Raw genomic sequence first — 20,242 nt, forward strand, 5'->3', positions numbered from 1 at the left:
TCTTCCAAACACTTGTCCTTTTGCTCTGCTATTCTCATTAGGATGCTCATGACGTTAATTAGCTGGACGCACCGATGCTGTCGTTGGCAGTCTGGACTCTGGTCACACTCAGTGTCATCTGCAGGGTCTCGGGGGATCAGTCGAGCCGTCAGTGAGTTCTCAGTTTCAGTGTTAAGTTTTAACACTATGACCCCTTCGCATGGTGCCCGTCATAGTCTATATATTATCTTACGGCTAATATTAGCGGCCTGACGTCTGGGCGGCCTCGGGTTTTGTATGCTTCTTGTTGTTGGTGCTATAAGAGAACGAATATGAAACGGCCTCAGGAAATAGAATTGGGTGTATGAGTAATAGCTATGGCTATGGCTAGGACAAAACTTAATATCTTGATTTCCACAAACTGTCAAGTTCAAGTTTATTTTTGTAAGCCTGTGCTGCATTTTGTCATATTATTAAATGTATTTGTGTTCACTGGTTATCAAACTAACCACTAAGACAAGCAACTGACATAGAAATGCGCAAACCGTATCAATGAATTCAGAAAATGGTAAATCTGAATTATGTTTTTGGGTGGCAAGCAAGGTAACACTTACTATGTTATGACTTTGAACATCACATACGTTCACAAAATGAACATGCATGATCAATGTTCCCTTTATTTTTATTGTCAAAAACGACTTCTTAGGCCTTGCAGATGTGCCACAAACAATACATCCATTTGAGAACATACTTGAGAGGTTTAATGTTTTTAATTATCATTGTTTCATTTGGAAAAAGCAAGAAAAAAAAAGCCATAGTGGGCGTTTCCTTTTGGTCAGAGCAAATTTGATGGCTGTTATTATTCACTTAACTGCATATTTTATGCAATGTGCCATCAAAGTAATTAGTGAAACAGGGACTTTGGATGCCATAAATTCTAGAGTTCCTAAAACAAAGGCATGTTGAATGTCATCTTGAAAACGTCTTAATAAGTTTGCCTGTAGTCAACCACAGTGGACAAAGTTCCCACACCGCAAACATTCTCTGTGACCACATCTCATTAGTGAGTCCTTTTTAACTGTGTTTTATGGAATTACTTGTTTTCTTCAGTGCTTATTAAATCTAGGAAATTATAATAGTCATTATGGTGTGTGATTCAAATTCTCCTGTTCTGTTGGTGATTATGCTGTAGTGTAGCTTTATTATTAAAGCTAAAAGATAAAAGTTCATTCTGCAAGTTTTTTTGCAGGATGCTCTCAGAATTTTCACCCTTGTTGAGCTCTGTTTTGACTCCAAGAGCATTGTTGTTGTATTCTGCTTTCAGCTGTTTCAAACGATGCCACACTGAGATCAGATGAAGATGCAAAATAAACCCATTTTCCTAAGCATGATTCTGACTAAAATGAATACCCATTATGAATGAATGATTAAATCTGTTCCCATATTAAGTGATAAAATGCTGCAGTGTTAGAGCACAATACTATCTTTCATGACTTAAAACAGTCTCAGCACAATCCATTTTGTCCATCCTTATCTAGGGTTTGACAGCTGGAAATAAGTTATTAACCAGGCACCTCAATGGAGTAGCAGTTAATCTTTCTATACCCCTACCCAATGTGACCATGGTATGACCCAGTAATAGGAATTTACACGCTTTTAGTCGTTCACTGAAAATGACTGATGATCACATTTTCTTTATTTTTATCCTTATTGGTCTAATTTGAATTTCCTAAAATGATTTAGGGAAGCAGGCATTTTTCCAGATCTTATGACATTTAATTCTGGCTGTTTCAAGTCATTTAAAGTCAAATTAAAGTACTAGAAATTCAAATTGTCCGAGCAAAACAAAAACATAGCTTGCCCTGTTGGTCATTCAAAAACATCGGTCCCCGATCTATTTCATGAACACACTTTTACCAAATATATTCTTCCATGCACATCCAAATGTTATTATTTATATTATGTACATAGCAGTGGTCATCTTGGAATGATATGAATGAATATTTTTGGACTTGAATTGATGACCCAAGAAGTCATGGATAATCAATACTTACTCTTTAATCTGGTTGTTAAGTCTGGCGTCACTTCCGCTGCCACGCTTACTTGCAGGCACCGAACGCTGTCATTGAAGCTGACTATGAGACAGCAAAAAAAGTTTTCTCAAATGACTGACGTCATCAAACGTTTATACAGTTTTGCTAGCCTGTGCCAACCTTACCCTTAAGTTGCTTTAAAAAACAGTAGAAACCTCTCTGGATTGGGGAAGTATCATTGTAGGGGGTTCAAATATATGCAGCTAAAATGCTGGTCCAAACCCTGAAATTACAGGAATTGTCCAACTTTATAACATTTCTGTGGCCAATGGACTGCCTGAGCAGGTCGGCAGTTGACTGTTCAGGGAGTCTAGCTGGGCTAGCACAAGATAATGAAAGCGCTTCATCAAGTTTTTAAAAAAATACAGTTTCCAATCTCACATTTATTTCTCTGTGCTAGGGCTTCTACAGATCAGCTGACATTGGGGCTCAGGGTTGAGCCCAGGGGGAGCCGCCACCATTGCGTCCAACGAGTGGAGTGCCAACGGTAGCCCAGAAGATGGGCTGGACGGGGACAACGAGGACAAGGCCATCGACGGAGACGCCGAGGGAGTGTGGAGTCCAGATATCGAGCAGAGCTTCCAAGAGGCCCTCGCCATCTACCCACCATGTGGGAGAAGAAAAATCATCTTGTCAGATGAGGGGAAGATGTATGGTAAGTCACTGGAACAATTATATGGAAATTTGCTTCATAGCACAAAAACAACAGACCACAGAACTGTTTGCCAGAAAACATTCGCCTCAGTCTAACTTGAGGAAAATCTTTCCTTTTCTCCTGCTATCAGCGTTGTCTAGATGTGTGCTTTGTCTCAGCCAGAACTTGCTTTTACAAGTCCGTTCTTGTCGGGATGTGACCCGAGGGCAGGTTCTTCCAGTCTCACCAGCCGCCTTCGGAGCTCCTTATAGCTCTTCAGCATATGTCTGTGCCTGATTTACACCTGTCTTTCTTCTTTGAGTGTTCACTCTTTACGGCCCGTTTTTAGGTTTTATGAGCTCTTCCTCACAGCACACACAAAAGTTGTTCTTTTAATCACAGAACGTCATCCCAGCACTGCCTACTCCGCTATCACCGGGAGACTTCTGCCTGTAGGTGACTGGTTCGAGCCAGTAGAGCTCGGAAAGCGTTTGATGGTTTTCGGTTCTCTTGAATTAGCGATGATTAGCGCAGCAGGAACTGAGACTTTGGAACAAAAACATCACGTTGGCCTGCTGCTCCAGCCCAGATTTAAATATCCGTACGGGTTAAGGATCGTTCATTAAAGTGCAGGTGTTGAGCCCCAAATGTCTTGACAAGCTCCAGATGGGTTTGTTGGCACCGATTTTGCTACAATTGCTAATATCCAGGTGGAAACAAAGAACATTTTTCATGCCGTCCTTCCTTCTCTGTTGCCGAGACAGTTCAGGTTCATGTAAAGTTGAACATTTGTGGTTACTAAATTTTGCTGAACTACAATAAATGGACAGACATTGACTGTTTCACTTGGCCATGTCCTCGATGAACCTCATGTCTGCTTATTGTAAAATGATTCCCCCAACCTTCAATTATTGGCCAAACAGATTCCATCTTCAATGGAGCCATAAAAACATACGATTTTTATGAAGAGTCTCAACTGACATAATGTGTTAGAAGCATTAGCACTTCCTTTTTACTGTGCGGCCCCTCTCCGGATGCTCTCAGTGATTACATTATTTGCTATGTCATTCACCTGAAAATGGAATGCCATGGTTGTCAGGTGTATCTGGATACATTCCCTTACTTGCTTTGTTTTAACTTTAAATGCCCTTCGATTGTGTCTTTCTTGTCAAAGCTGCTTCACTCACACTTGAGGCACTCAGTCAGATTATATAGACTGAAGTATGTCTGGGCAATAAAATGATTAAGATATGCGTCACAAATATATTTCCTTGAAAGACCTGCGAGACAAGGCTGGAGAAAGCTTTGATCGATGGTCCAGGGCTCCGTACTGGGACCAAAGGCTCTCATTTTGTGACCAAAGATTGAGTGACTTCCATATCCACTTGCCAATGTTTGATGATTGAACGGAATGAGACCTGTCAATCTTTGGCATGTCGAGACTGCAAAGGTAACAGCATGCGGACATGCCGATATGATGCTGTTTGAGTGCCGTGTCAGTAGCTACAGTTACGTGAGCACTTTTGCTGTGCCACAATGTATTCTGAGAAGGATTTAAATCTTCACTGTTTACATGACACTGAAAGATCGTATTGGCTTCAGATGTGCGTGCAAACAAAATATTTGGGAACAATCTTGTCTTTTCATTCTTTTGATTTTTCATTTATGGTATATGCAGTATGTTAATTTACATCAGACAATTATTTGAGTGGTCCTTGTAAATTGCTAGCTACAGTTACTGAGCAATGGCTGTGAGAATATAAGGCACGGGCTTAGAGAGAGAACAAAATCCCACTTACAATACTGTCGTTGTATGTTATGCACTGTACGCTACGCCCACGTTATGTTCGTGAATTCATGTGCGAAGTGGAAAATGCTTATTGATGGTCACTCGAGTTGTCTGTGTTTCTCAGTTTTTCTCCATCAGTAGTTTGTAAGCGTTGCTCAGGCATAAAAAAAATAGAAGCATGTCCAAGTCGCATGGACTTTGAAGAGATGACGGCTCAAAAGTAAACCACTGAAGTAAAGCTTAAATATGTCTGAGTGTGACACTCTGCGATACATATGACTCAATCACACATTTGGGCATTGATTCATTCTGATGTCTTCAAATGCCGCAAAAAGAGTGACAGGGAACGTTTCAGATTGTCACAATAAAAGGGTTTTGTTCCATGTTGTGATATACAGTGCATCAACATCGACCCATATGAAAAACATTTGTCAAGGTTTGATTTTTTTACCCCCAAATCACCCAGCTCAATTTCAGGGTAGCGGTCTCATCTTCATCAGTGTGGTTGGTTGCCACCACAGAGTTGTAAACAATGATATGGAGATTTTGGATGGGACATCAAAGGACGAGGAGCAAGTCTCACATAGGGTGAACAGCTAATCAAGTCCTCCACGTACACAGCCATGCAATCCCAGCCCCCTGCAAACTGTAACCACTGTGTGAATCTAAAGGTTGTTTTTTTAAATTGTTTTTATTTTAATGGTGAAGCATTGCTAACGATAATGAACTGGTGTGTAATGTGCCTCCATGTGTTAGATGTCGATCATGTGTCACAGTTGGATATAAATATCAGCCACTTTTTCAATGGGACATCAGCAAAGAGGGTGGATTTGCATGCACCTCAGCAAGAAACTGTCAGAGCCCATTTTAGAGCCTGTATGTTTTTTTGTGGCACACAAAACGCGTTCTCCATTTACAATAAGTCATCTGAGGCTTTGCTGGCAAAGCAGAGGCATGCCCCAGATGAAGCCCTCTCACCATGGCATTACCTCAGACGTCTAAAAGCTGCTCTGACGTGAGGTCGAGGGAATGCGAGCGGCTGAAACGTTTGTAATACTGCCTACCTTGCAGTCTCAGACTTCCAGTGGCCACCATAAGGAGGCAAGTCACTCCGCCTCATGGGAATTCCAGATATTCTGCCAGGATTTTTCTCATTTGGTGGGAAACATTTTCACATTTCCATTACCTTATCAAGCGAGCCAGTACATCCCTGTTCAAGTCTGTGCCCTGGTGAAGCGTCTAGACAGCTCAGTTTCTTTGCCATATACAGCTCAGAGTTTACCAAGAGTTCAAAGGAAGCAAATCTGGTCTTCCTAATAGGTCACACATGTTTTCTATCACTCCTCTCTCTGAACAGGGACATGCAATCGAGCCAGATGACATAATTCCGATGTGAAATCGGCACATGTGCCATCCACCTGTTGCGTCCGGAATTTGTTGAACACTCATGTCGAATATTTTACATATTATCAGGTCTTACTGTGGAAGATTTCTGAACAAAATGATGACTTGAAGCAAGTGCAATGCCTGTCAGGATTTCATATGGATCTAGTTCTGTTATGAGAGACCTTAAATGTAATTTATTTAAAAGCCAAGGACATCAATCAATAATGATTGACGTGTGTTTTTAGCGTATAATAAGTGACACACAAAAGTGTATATATATATATATATATATATATATATATATATATATGCTTTGTCATTGTGATCTGTATTGTGCGAACGGTTGCTGCTTAGAGAGTTTGAAATAATTGACTCTAGTTGTTTAACAGCTTCAGAGGAAGTATTCAAAAGTTTCAGAAATGTTGACAGTCTAGTTTGTCACTGTGGACTGTACTGACATGTTATGCACCTGTCTGGTTTGCCAGGAGAGGCGTGCCATACCGTATATGCATTCTCTGCTTTTCTTTTCCTTGTGTCTGAAAACACCAGTGCAGCTTTGCAAGAGCCAGCAGCCAGCTTTGCACACGCACGCAGGGAGGTTCAAGATAGCTTGCTGTGATATGTGAGGGGATGCAGAGTGACCTGAAATGATGACTGAGCAAGTCTGCAGCATCACAGCCGACCCCATCCCTGAGATGTGAGGAATGTTTTTAGTCATGACTGAGCAGTATGTTAGCTATTTAGGATTACAATGTGAAAGGGGAAAGAATACGGGCGCAGGGAAGGGTGATCATGTCGTTGGGATGAAGGGAATGTAAGGAGATTTAACTTTCGTCTCTCTTTCTTAGCGTGGAAGCGGAAAATTCCAGTGGTCATGTAGTAAAAGAAGAAGATAGGCGTGTCCTTTCACTGAGGAGGTGAAGAATGGCAGCCTGCAGCGTTCAGTTGGGGTGTTGAGAAATCCACGTGGGCAATAGAGAGAGGCAGGAAATGGCAGTTGAGAGATGTAGATGCTAAAATATTAATTAAAAAGGAGCATTTGTCTTGGACTTAGAAAAAAATCTAAGCAGCTAAAATTTTGTGAAAACTCACTCACATAGAGTTGGAAATATAATAAATAAATGATCATACAGTTTTTCCCTTGCAATGTTGCTTGCAAATATGGTGATAACAAAGGCAAGATACCCAGACATTCACAGGTAACTCATCAAGACTTTCAAGGCTGCCTGCTGTTGCAGTCACAATCACATGTCTAACTGCAGAAATGTAAAGGGATCGAGATGCACCTTTCACTTTCCAAGATATTATTGATGACACTGACGAAGGCAAATGTGCCTTTCTGGGTTTTATTTAATTGTTAAATGAGGCGTGCAATCACTTTGTTAGTGACTTCAAGGCATTGGATTTAAAAAAAAAGAAAAACTATACTTTAAAAGAGCTAACTGACATGTTGTTTGTGGTTTTACTCACTTTCTCTTCCAATCCCTTGAACGATGGTGTGCTGTGCTGCAGATAAGAGTGCAACAGTAGTTCTTTCACAATAATTGGAAGTTACTTTTTCTGTCTCTGCTTTGGTGTGCCTGTTTTTCCTATGGTGTAGTGCATTTTAGAATGAAAATCCCAACAGTTTTAAAAACACACTGGAAACAGTCAGACAAAACAACATCTTATGACCTGGAAACTGATAAGAGGAAGACAAAGAGATTTTATTGCCGCTGAATATGAAAGACTGGTTTAGCCTGAAGTGCCACTGATGAGTCCTGAAATGCACAACTCTGCCTCAAGCTCACATCATGACATGTATATCACACAAAGTATGTTTTATAAAAATAAATAGTTGTGAGAGTTTAATATGGAACTAAAACGACAACAATAATTTCACTCTTCTAAATGACCGTGAGGATGTATATTGTTGGTGTTCTGAAAGCTTGATTCACTTTTGCGATCGTACTGAACAGAAATACATTCGTAACACCTCAAAACAAATCACGGTGTTTGAATTTAATGGTCTCACAATTGCTTGGATCAGCACTTTTTATGGCTTCTGTTGAAATGTTCTAGAATGAAAAGAAAAAGTAGCTTCTACTTCCAAATATAAGCAGTTTTGTTTTTTTCAAAATGAAAAGTCATTTTAGCATATAATCTGGGACGTCACCTTTCACAAAGCTCTTTGGCAAAGGGGGCTTTACTTAATGTGCTGTATTTGTTCGTAACTAAATCACAAATGAAGATGAAAATCTGATGAAGCTCAAATTTGCATAGGAAGTACATTTTGGTACACATAAACAACATGCACTGTAATTCAGTAACTCTGTCGAACAGGAAGATTTTTTTTGCACTGATATGTAATTTTTTGGTTGAGTTGTATTTGTATTTTGTTTAGTGACTCTATTCATATCTCATATCTTATTTTTTTAATGTTGTCACTTTGACCACAAGCATAATGTCGAAGAACCTAATAGCTAGTTTAGCATAGTCACGCTAACTAGGTGCTAATTTAGCAAGGCCATGCTAACTAACAGTTAATTTAGCCCCATCAATTGTCATGCAAATAGAGAGCTAGCTATCACTGCTATGCTAACTACTGCGTTCAAGGAAGTGTATATTTGTCTGTCTTCATCCCGAACCAAAATGTTTGCGTCACACGAGCAGCCATGGTTTTAGTTTAATAGCAGACAGAGCAGAGGTCAAGACGGGTATTGGCGCTTTGTCCTCGCCGAGTCAAAGTTGGACAGAGACAGTTGTGTTTGGGGGTTGAACTGCCATTGTTCTCTTGCTGCCATCCGTTGCTCGATGGTTTGCGGCAGGTGCTCGTGTCAGGGGAGGGCAGGGTCACACAGTGGTGTTGTTTTGGGAAAAGGGGCCTGCTCTGCTGCCAGGTGGCAGTTGTTGGCCGGACACAGTTATGGCTTTGTATTTCCCTCTAAGAGTTACAGCATCAGCTGCTGACCACCCCAGCCCTCCACCCTTGCTGCCCCTCACCCGGGCTCTAACCCCCGGCTTCTGCCAGAGCTGGGAGTGCGTGTCTGTTGGCCCAGAGTCTAGCTGTGTTCGCAGGCCCAGGCCAATCAGACCGACTCGCACAGATGTGTCAGGCTCTCAGGAACGTCAGGAATGCGGAGGCGCTGGAGCGGGCGTGTTCGTCCTGGGCCCGGGGCATAAGGGGGTGGGGGGGCTTACGTCAGTATCGGCAGACAGTCGAGCACAGAGGGCTCTGATGGCCTGCTGTACTTGTATGGTAATTACAATATGAGAGGCCTTCTGGAGGCCAAGAGCTCTCGAGTGTTTGAAGAAAACAGGACGTTTGAGTTTCTCCTGTTATTATGGGATGGAGCTGAGAAACGACAGACTTCCTTCAACACTCTGTTCTGTTTATGCTCGCTCGCACAACTCAATGTGTTGACCCATATAGCGTCACAAAACAAGTAAAAACACATTTAATGTCAGTGGACGTTTTTGGATATTATTGTGCCAAACTGTTCATTTTTATACGGTTTGGTGCCTCACTATACATGTAAAGAAACAAATGTAAAATTGTGACTGATTTCTGATAGGTCTACACACAATACTTATTCGTATAGTCTATGGTGTCATGTTTTTGTTGCAAAAAATACGTTTAATTTCAAATACCACAACAACATGGTCTTGGATGTTCATGATATAATAAAACTACATAGCTCTGAAAGCAGAGCAGACGTATGAATGGACACTTCTAGCAATACAGAGGTTTGGTTTGCTTGGCTCCCAATAGAGTTAAAATGATTTTCCATTTGGAGGGAGAATGACCATTGAGTTTCGTTGATCACCTTAGGTTGTGGGTTGTGCTGCAGCCTCACAGCAACAAGGTCGAAGGTTCCATGCCAGGCACCTTGTGTGCTCTCTCTGTGCTCAGTTTCCTCCCAAAAACACACTAATTGGTGACTCTAAATTGTTTGTAGGTGTGAATGTTTTATTGTCTATGTATGCCCTAAAACAGGCTGTCCAGGGTGTCCGCTGTCTTTGGTTCTTCAGCTGGGGTCGCCACCCACGACTCCTGTAGGGAATAAGCGGAAGAAAATGAGATGAGACAATGTTGACACGGCCGCACGCTCACTCAGATTAGAACTCTATTCTCACCACAACCTGTTTGTGCAGAATTTAGAGAGTAGATGTTATGTCTTGAAAAACATGGTTGTGTTTTCCGAGGCCTCTCTGTAATTAAGCTTCAGGGCCGTGTGAGCAGACAGTGGGGGAGTGTGAGGTTGCCTGATGGAAACACAAATCAGAAGAGGAAGGCTTTGAAAACTGGTCCTGCTTAATGATGGAAGACAGTTGGAAGGACAGAAACGTCAAGCGTTGATGTGGCCGCTTATGGGATAACAGCGCCACCCCTTGTACAAAATAAGTACTGCATTTTTGAGCGGTTATAGAACTGAGTAACGCAAACCTCGTAAATTTAAAGTTATATCAGCCTTAAATAAGCCTCGTTTTCTTTTTTTTACAGGTCGAAATGAACTGATTGCCAGATACATCAAGCTGAGGACAGGAAAAACCCGCACGAGAAAACAGGTAAATCATTTGTTTGATCAGCAACTAAACCAAAACTAAACTGCTTGCATTTGGCAAGTATATGAGTGAATTGAAGTGGTTGTGACTGTCCGTTCTTCTGAAACCACTTTTCTATTAAGGGGTCTGATTCGCCGCAGCAACGTTCCCCGTAGCCATGGTGGTGATCTCTCTTTGCAGGGGCTTCTTGGAAAGGAAATTCAAATGAAATGAGCGTGTGTTGCCTTCTTAGTTTGCCAAAAGCTGCAGCTCTATTCCGAGACATGTCAGCTGAGGAGAACTGTTCCACTCACTGCAACCTTGGAGCTCATCTTTCTGTTCACAGAAACAAAATATCCTTAAATTATAGAACAAACAGAAATGCTCTTATGTGAAGTTTCGGTTTCAATATCAAACAGCATGTCAACATTAGGTTTGTAAAAAAAATGTTTAGTAAATTAGTCACACGACTCCAGTGCGGGAGGAATAATCGACTCATTTATGAGTCAGGTCAGGGCAAGACAACCAGGTGCAATGCCACTTACCAATGACAAGTGGAGAACAGATGAGTAATCTGTACGACAGAACTCCTGTTTACTTTCATGATTAACTGTGCAACTATGATCACCAGTTACAACAATCTGGAGCCACAAAATGGACTTGAGAGTGTGATAAAAGAATGTCATGTTTTTGCTGGATTCATTAAACGACATTAACAAGTTGTTGTGAAAGGATTTATCACGTATGGTCAACTGATACTGAGACAACAAATGACTTTGTTGCTTTGTGGTACAGTTTTAGATGTTAACATCTTCAGAGGGGAGAGCTTGCAATGGTCATTGGAAGCAAAATTAACTTTTCGATTGAGATGATGCTGATTGGCTAGTCTAGAAGGGGAGAAAGTGGTACTGGTCTGTTTTGTAGAAAAGCACTCTGAGAGTGCAAACCTGCACCAATAAAGACTGAAGAATACGTCAAAAAACTCCTGGATCCACACAGTGATACGGAGCACCCCCAAAATTGAATAATTCCTTGTCTTAGTTCACATTTTTCCAAATTATTCCATAGCGTTTGAACACAGACAAACAGACAGGCAAAACAAAATGTATTGTCTAATTGTTTTGTACTTTTCAGTAAGGCTAATGGTGAAGAAAGGAATTGAGAGAGTTCAGACTAAATTTAGAAGGCGACGAAGATAATCTGAACATGTTTGTTGACAATACATGACACAGATGTTCACCTGTCTCTGTGCTTGCGTGTGCATGTTGATGTTGCTCAAAGACTGTTTCACACTCCTTCAGGTGTCTAGTCACATACAGGTGTTAGCACGGAAGAAAGTTCGTGAATACCAGGCGGGTATCAAGGTAGGTGGAGCCACCGGGCTTCCCAGGCCACACTGACTGGGCGTCTCTTTCCCTCTTTGGTTAAGGCTTCTCTTTCTTCCCTTCTCTCTCTTCCACTCCTTTTCCTCCTTCCCTTCTCTTGGCTATTCTTCTGTGCAGGTTTCTAGCCACTTGCAGGTTCTCGCCCGAAGAAAATCTCGCGAGATCCAGTCAAAGCTAAAGGTATGCGCTTCACCGCTGGGGGGCCGGCGTGGCTGCCAGATGCTCGGCTTTGCTCTAACACCATTTTTAATTTCTGTCTTCACTGGCTCTATTTGCTTCGACACAAGGGTCCGCTGAACTGGAGACACGCATGGCAAGCAAGACACATTGACCTTTGTGTTGTTTGTTTGTTCAGCATTTGATAAAATAAAAGGAATTATCAGATAGTGCAAAACAAAAATGTGATAATGTAAGCAGTTGCTGCAGGGGGCATGGCAAAGGTGGCTGGATTGCACACAGAAAAGCTCACTCCCATGAAGTATCTATTTAGTTCTTCAGGCATAAATTCATTCAAAAATTGCAAATAAGACAAAAGTGAAAGTTAATTTTAAGGCTTAATGAAATGCATATTCATATCATATCTAGACTTTAATCATTGGATGTCACAAATTTTAAAAACTGCTTCAGTGGGTGTCCACTGATAAAAGACAAGATGCAAGATCAGATCTAGGGAAGGGAAACAATTTGAATATTGGCTTTAATGTGTATTTTAATTTCTAAAATCAAATTAATATTTACAAATTACCTTGGAAAAGAAATCAGAAGTTTTATAGTTTCAAAGCGAAAATAAATGTCTAACCAACTAGTATTTGTTTTTGGACCAGTATTTTTACTAAGTATAAATATCTAAATAACTAGTATTTTTGATATTTTCTATTTTCTTCCCAAAAACAGTTAAGTTGCTTCACATTCCCATTTTATAAAACATATAAAAGGCACTTTGTTGATCCAAATAAAATGACTGTGTCTTCAACAGAAAATGTGTAAATGTCATTATATTTATTTGACGTTCAATTGTTGAATGTTAGCTGTAGGCTCCTCTTGTGCCTTAAGGTGAAAATAAAGGGAATTTTAATGAAGTGTTGAAGTAGAGGAAACCTTTTGTTTCAATAAATAAAATAAACATTGGTCACATTTTATCAAATTTCATTGCTTCTAGTGCGTGCATGCCGATCATAAGCCAGCACAGTCTCACCTTCATTTTCAAGTGTGGGAACCACCTGCTGCACGACTGATGCTTGAGCTGACAAAGCCAGTGCAGGTTCTGTTTTGCTGCATGATGCTTCATGGCCTGATCAAGCCTCTACAGCGTCCTGTCCTGCTCCCAGACTGACTCTATCCCCGAAATCTCTCTCATCTGACATCTTCATTTCTAATCTCTCTGTTTGTGGTGTCCTCTCTGAGTGATGTGTGATCTTTTCTCATGATGCATCTTGTTCAGACTATGATGCTGTTGGAACAAATCTTTAAGTAAGAACACAGTTGACAGGGACAAAGTCTGCTGTGAGTTATACAGTACGTTACTAAGGGCAGTAACTTCATAGGCACCTTCTTTTGAATTTCCCCTCTGGTTGCTTCACATCTATCCACTTTGCTGTCATTGTATCTTGAAATTGTTCAGCATTACATACTAGTAAAGAGGAGGAGAGGGTGTTTTTAAGATTTCTGTTTTATTTAAGTTTAAATTTGCAGTTGGTTAACACCATACATCCTAGTTTAGTGATGCGATCATCATCCTCATAACTGGTGTACGTTTGAAAAATGCACATACAGGATCACACCTGCCAACAGATGTATTCACATTTATCTCACTACAACACAAAAGAAGAAACCTCACGCTCAGTGATGATGGAATAAATCATTTTAATGCCCCCAAACTGTCCTTCTTTGAAGTGAAGATGAAACCTCAGTGTGCTGTAAAGATAAGACTGCTACTCCTCATGCAAGCTGCACCTGAGGATTACTCAACAAAATAGGGCAATAACCCATGAGTTTAATAGCTGTCATATGCACATATGATTCGTAATTCGATATAGAAATGTTATTTACAAATTTTATTCTAAAACAAATTTTATTCTAAAAAATTTGATTATATTTGTCTTGTTTTCCCAAACATTTTTTGGCAATTACAGCAGGATCTATGCACATACCCACACACCCACTGAAAATCTAGTTAAACACAATGAAAATCCATTGGATAACATTTCATACATTCAGTGACTGCAATAAGTGCAAGGACATTTGATGCTTAGCTGCTTACTTCGTCTTTATCATGTTATCCATCATAAAAATAATAGCCAAATAATTGTTATCTCATTTTGTTTTCTCCAAACTCTAAGTTGGAATAGCCGTCTTTTGTTTGTTTGTTACTTTTGCCAACCATGGTCATCGGATTCCATCAAAATCCCTTCTCACATGGCAATCGTAACTTATAAATACTTACACGTTTACATAAAGGTCTCATCTATAATGGATTAGTACTACATTCATAGGACATCATAATGCATTTCTAAGGCTTCGGAGAATATTATGAATCTTCATAGTCATTAATGAAAACCTCTGGTATTATAAAGTGCAGAACATGAAAGAATAATGTCATCTTATTTCTCATAATATTATACGGTGTGGTTGGGGCTATGGTTATGGTTAAGGGCTTTTGACGAGATAAAGTGAAGTCCACAACTTACAATAATACTTAAACATACATGATTTTACATGATACAATGAGATCTTTAAGCAAAATCTGACCCTTATCTGCGCCTGTCGCACACCAGACATTTAGTGGCCGTTTCAGACATCATCTAGTTAGAAGTGTATGTTATGAAGAGGTTGGAATCTGAGTAAACTCTCAAGCTCTTGCCAGCATTAATGATTCTTCACTGAATAGAACTAACAGTTTTTCTCTCCTTTGGTTTAGGCGATGAATTTGGTAAGTGACCCTGACTCGTATTTCTGTCTAGCAGCAGTCTGGCATGGCTTCCCTCCCTATTTGCTGCCCTGTGAAGGGCGATGCTTGGGAATCTGCCTCGTATTGCATCCTGCCTAATGCCGCACAGCGCCACTCCCCCTGCAGCCTCATTAGCTCAAAGATTCTCTGCTTGCTTCATGTGGTGTTGCTTTGATTTATTTGGGAGTTTTGCTGGTCAGGCGCCACTGCTTTAGCAGAAAAAGCATAAACTTCTTCAGCTTAAACTTCACGTCAAAAGAAAGTTTGTCTGCTCTGCGCACCACCAATTTGATTTGTCTGACTTTCAGTGTGAGAATTTCACTTCCCGTGTAAATGTTGCAGCTTAAATCCAACTGAGTTCAAACCATTTTTTTTCTTTAAATCTGACTGACACTAACACTGCACTTCATCTTTGCCTTTGTTCTCATTGCTATATTCTCTGTATTCTCACTAATATGAACTCAAAAATCCTGATCTGACTGGTGATTCTGATGAAATGCTTCACAATCTATACATTATTTGAACATGAATGTGTACGGTTGCAATGACGTGAAGGAACGCAGATAGAAACACAATTTCTTTTCCATAACTCATATCACTATTGTCAATAAACATAAGCTAATAAGCGTTACTCACTTTATTATTATTTAAGCATTTATTATCGTTGTTATTATTATTCTACATATTAATTTATCATTATTTAAAAGGTTACTGACTGACTGTTTTGTGAATTCACATTGTAAATTATGTGAATTTTTAAAATCTGCCAACAAACTTTAGTCATCATTTTATGTTATATTAAAGGTCTAATCATATGTAATATTATACTTGATACTTTTTGTGATAGTTTTTGTATTGATACTTATAAATATATATAATTTGGCGAAATATCCCCATCCAAATTAAGAATGCATTTTTTCTACAGAACACCACAAATTCTTCTTCTTATCTATCATCTTAGCTTGAGGCTCCCCCTGGTGGTTGACCCTTGCCTCATTTCTCTGTTCCATAGGATCAGGCATCTAAAGACAAAGCCCTGCAGAACATGGCCGCCCTGTCTTCAGCTCAGATCGTCTCGCCACCTATAATGAAGAATCACCTTCCACCACTTCCCCCGACCCCATACCAGCCCCCCAGAGTAAGAGACACCTCAATGGTACATTTAGTTTTGAAGATGTATTTGGAATCAAAATGTTCTCTTTCTTTTAGTTCTGGCCTGCTCCAATCTCAGGACAACCAGGACCCTCTCAGGAGTAAGTTCGTCCACAGACATCAGTGCTCATAGCTATGATGTTAGCTCGCCTTAAAAATGTCCCTTTTTTGACCCATTGATTTGCGAATTTCTGCACATCACTGTTGTCACTTCATCTTTGAGAAAGGAAGGGTCGGTGTGAGGTCGTCTCAGATCCGAGGTTTTCTTGGCAGTCAAACCAATCTCTGAATTGAACTGCCAGACCTTTGACCTTGTTGCGTATAGCCGCTGGGTTTTTCTTGATCATAGCCATGAGTGCGAGTGGCCTCTCAGTACAGGAGTCCATAAACAAAACGGCACTTCACTCAGCATATCAAGGAACACTTGGACTTTATTGTTCCCTGGGATAAAGTGCATAGAGCTCTCTGAGTACGCCTCAACATCAGAGACTCTCTGGGATTATTGGTTGGATGCCCAATACTATCTTCGTGTTTGTGTACGTCCCATATCAAAAGTCTGTTTAACGGATCACATTTTTGCACACCAGGCTGGTTCTAGATCTCAACCAGGGACGGACTCCTGGGCTTGTCCGCACCAGCCATGCGTAAGTTCCCCCCTAGCCCAGGTCCAGCTGCGAGCACCCAAACCAGTACTAACTCTGATGTTTGACACTGTATTGTATGTTTCCTGCACTGATGTTAACAACCACCGAATTGAAGTTTGGCAGCAATTGAAGCAGGTGGTCTTGCGCTTAGCTGGTGCAGCAACACATGCATACACACTAATACAAACACTTCACGAATGCAAGTCATCAGAAATGCATGACCAAGCCGTGAATGTCCTTTTGAACTGTCCATAAATGTCTTTCAGTATCAAGCCGTTTGCACAGCCGTACCAGAGCCTCTCGGGTCCAGTTCCACAGGCCATACCAAGTGAGTTTCACCTATATTTGCAGTCAATCAAAAAATCATTATAGTTTTTTGGGATTGATTAATATGATGAAATGCATCTGTAGAGGACAAAAACAATAATTCTGAAACCGAAGTGAATACATTTGTTTTACTATTTTATTGAAATGAGTCTTTATTTTTATATCAAGGTGTTGGTCCCATCACTATTTACATGTCTTCTGTTTTGTTTATGTGAACTGGATATCCAGGTTATGAGCCTCTGGCGCCCCCTCAGGCACCAACCGCCACTGCAGTACCAGTGTGGCAGGACCGGACCATCGCCTCCTCCAAACTGCGGATGCTAGAGTACTCGGCCTTCATGGAGGTTCAGCGAGACCCAGACACTGTGAGCCCGACCTTTGACCCCTCACACTAAAAGATAGATTGACTGACCTGCTTGTATGTCGCCCCACCTCCGGATCCTGCAGTACAGCAAACACTTGTTCGTCCACATTGGACAGACCAACCCGTCGTACAGCGACCCACTTCTGGAAGCCGTGGACATCAGACAGATCTACGACAAATTCCCAGAGAAGAAGGGCGGCCTCAAGGAGCTGTATGAGAAAGGCCCTCAGAACGCGTTTTTCCTGGTTAAATTCTGGGTAAGAAAATCAAAGTAGTCTGGACCTCGAACTGGATTTGTTTTTCTGTCTTGTAAACACTGCATTTCTTGTCTAAGAAATATCAATAACAGTGAAATTGTTTTTGTTTGATTTTAATGTACTTTTTATGTCTTTGCATTTTAAAGATGGTATAAAATAAAATAAGAAGCTGTAGCTTTAATGTACTGAATACAACTTGAACTGCAGGCAGACCTGAACAGCAGTGGCATGCAGGACGGTCCTGGTTCCTTCTATGGCGTCACCAGTCAGTACAGTAGCGTGGAGAACATGACCATCACGGTCTCCACCAAGGTCTGTTCCTTTGGGAAGCAAGTGGTCGAGAAAGTGGAGGTAAGGACTGCTGTTCATCTTCATGAGAAAACAACAAGTGATGCCCTTTTGTCACCTGCGTTGCAGACGGAGTACGCTCGACTTGAAGGAGGGAAGTGCGTTTACCGAATCCACCGCTCACCGATGTGCGAGTACATGATCAACTTTATCCACAAACTCAAGCACCTGCCTGAAAAATACATGATGAACAGTGTTCTTGAAAACTTCACCATCCTTCAGGTACTTCCGCTGACGTATGCTGGCTCCGCTGTTTAACCTGCAATACTACAGTTTCACCGTTAGATGGAGGCAGCGCTCACGACTTTTGAAATGTACTCACAGGTTATAAGAATTGAACTTTCATAACAAAACGCAAAAAAGCCGTGGACTAATTTGGTAATTGTCACTCATTTAATGGGGTAAAATATAGATTTAAAAATCAATTAGTCAAAATAGGGTTTGGCGTTTTGGCATAGAAATTTGCATTTCAACACCTATTCATTTCCCCTTCAGTTCATTTGAAACAGAGAAGACCGTTCCTGGACAATGGATTAGCCAGGATGGTTTTGATGTGTTAGAAGTCATCACTCCCAAATATGTCCATTTGTCTGCTTCTCGGAATCTGTTGCCATCACTCACTGTTGTGTCTTTGTGCTCTCTCAGGTGGTGACAAACCGCGACACCCAGGAGACCCTACTGTGTATAGCATTTGTGTTTGAGGTTTCCACGAGTGAGCATGGAGCTCAGTACCACGTCTACAGACTTGTGAAAGACTAACAGAGCCTTGGGAAAAGCGTAAAAAGCGTGACACAATCTATCTTCAACCACCTAGGAAAATCAAAAGTAGCAGTCAAAATCGTTTGACAGAACCTACTTGGACACAAACACAAGCTGCGTATGCAAGGATAAATGTGGACATGCAAAGAAATTCTGAAGATTTTTTTTTATTAATTATTATTTCTCTTGGACAACCAGCGTATATACATGTGTTTCAACATGCTTTCGATGAAATGGGTTGATGATGGAGCTTGACATGTTTGTTGATGGGGAGAGGATGTGTTTAGGGTTCGCAAGTAGAGCAAAGAGGTGTTGGTACGACTGTTGAAGAATCGAGAACTGGACCACAGAAGAAGAAATAAAGCAGCTGTCCCGTGTTTGTTAGGAAAAAAATGCCTTTTTCTCCAAAGATGAAATTGTTGCCATTTTTACTACCTCTTATTTTTCAAGTGAACAGAAAATAGTTTTGGATTTGGAAACCTTTTGATCACCAGCTGTTGTATTTGGGCACACAGTCGGGTGACTACATTGTACAGGGAGAAGGTTTTGTGTCACTAGAATGCCTTTATTGCGTGGCTATTTTATAAATCAGGTCTGTCAAGCATCTGACTTTGACACCAGGGATGCCTTGTGCTGGTGCTTGGTTACCTGACTCTCTAAAGACGTGTGCTCGGCTGCACTGAAAATATCAAGAAGGGGTACTAAGCAACAGCGTATTTTCTTCCTTGACCTTATGTAGCCTTTAACAAAAACTTGTTTCTGTACTGTGAGGCAGCGGATGCTAAAGGAATATGTGTTACATAGGAGTATTTCGGGGGACTTCATGTTCATATTTGTGATTAAATTACAGCACAGAGACAATAGTTGAAGAGGAGGGAAGTGAATCACTGTTTCTTTTGTTTAAAAAAAGACATGTATGCTGTGAAGTCACATCATTTACTTCGTTCTTTTTCATCCATGGTGGGAAATCCGAATCCAAGTGTTTTATATCTGACACATTATTTTATATGTATTACAAGTGAAATAATTAGACAGAGAGAGAGAATTATTGTCTCTGTGCTGTGGAGTATGACCATTGATTGTTATTTATAGGGTAAGAATCGAGTATTGGGAGGGGAGGGACGGGCACTGGAGACAAACTCATTTCCACTTTGATGGAAATTGCCTGTCGACACAGACAAAGAGTCTACTCTGTGTGGTTCACTGGACTGTTGTGCCTTTGGTGTTCAAAATGCAGTTGCACCTGGCTCTGATTATCATTTTTCACAGGCTACATACAATAATATCCAGCAGGTTTTTCTCCAACTAAACTTTTATACAGATATATTTTTTGCTGTCGCCATTATCATGTTGTTTGTTTTGTTGACTCTCAGTGTTTGCCGAACGCTTCACTGAAATTGTGTGATTGTGCTAAAAACTAATAATGAGATATCTATTGTATCATATTATGAATGGTGTGGGCAGTTCTTTTTTTGGTTTAAGGTTGTTTACTATTGTCTTTGTTTCCATTGCGCATTGTAATTTTATACTTCCAAGTAGAGGTTGGACTATGTAATCAAACAATTGTATTAACAATAAAAGACACATGGTTTTTGAGGTCATGTTCCCCATGCAAATGTATTAAAGTATTTTTGTGAATGATAGACTTTAAATG

At 40.6% G+C, this 20,242-nt stretch overlaps 1 protein-coding gene across 1 annotated transcript; it reads left to right on the forward strand.

Annotated features, from left to right (window-relative positions):
• Nucleotides 1-560: 560 nt before the first annotated feature.
• tead3b (TEA domain family member 3 b) lies at nucleotides 561-20,226 on the forward strand. Its single transcript, XM_053869215.1, has 14 exons — nucleotides 561-582; nucleotides 2,506-2,727; nucleotides 10,365-10,429; nucleotides 11,707-11,769; nucleotides 11,908-11,970; nucleotides 15,750-15,875; nucleotides 15,947-15,990; nucleotides 16,477-16,533; nucleotides 16,800-16,861; nucleotides 17,089-17,225; nucleotides 17,308-17,481; nucleotides 17,689-17,832; nucleotides 17,899-18,051; nucleotides 18,475-20,226. Exons 1-14 carry the CDS (start codon nucleotides 561-563, stop codon nucleotides 18,586-18,588), a joined length of 1,446 nt encoding a protein of 481 aa, XP_053725190.1. The 3' UTR covers nucleotides 18,589-20,226.
• Nucleotides 20,227-20,242: the final 16 nt, after the last annotated feature.

Source organism: Synchiropus splendidus, chromosome 6 (genome assembly GCF_027744825.2).
Source record: "Synchiropus splendidus isolate RoL2022-P1 chromosome 6, RoL_Sspl_1.0, whole genome shotgun sequence".
NCBI lineage: Eukaryota > Metazoa > Chordata > Actinopteri > Syngnathiformes > Callionymidae > Synchiropus > Synchiropus splendidus.

Excerpts from the sequence above, each read along its gene's own strand:
- tead3b (XM_053869215.1), top strand. The coding sequence starts at position 561 with ATGTTTTTGGGTGGCAAGCAAG. Across the intron at positions 10,430-11,706 it reads AAACCCGCACGAGAAAACAG|GTGTCTAGTCACATACAGGT; the intron begins GTAAATCATTTG and ends ACACTCCTTCAG. Across the intron at positions 17,833-17,898 it reads AAGTGGTCGAGAAAGTGGAG|ACGGAGTACGCTCGACTTGA; the intron begins GTAAGGACTGCT and ends CCTGCGTTGCAG.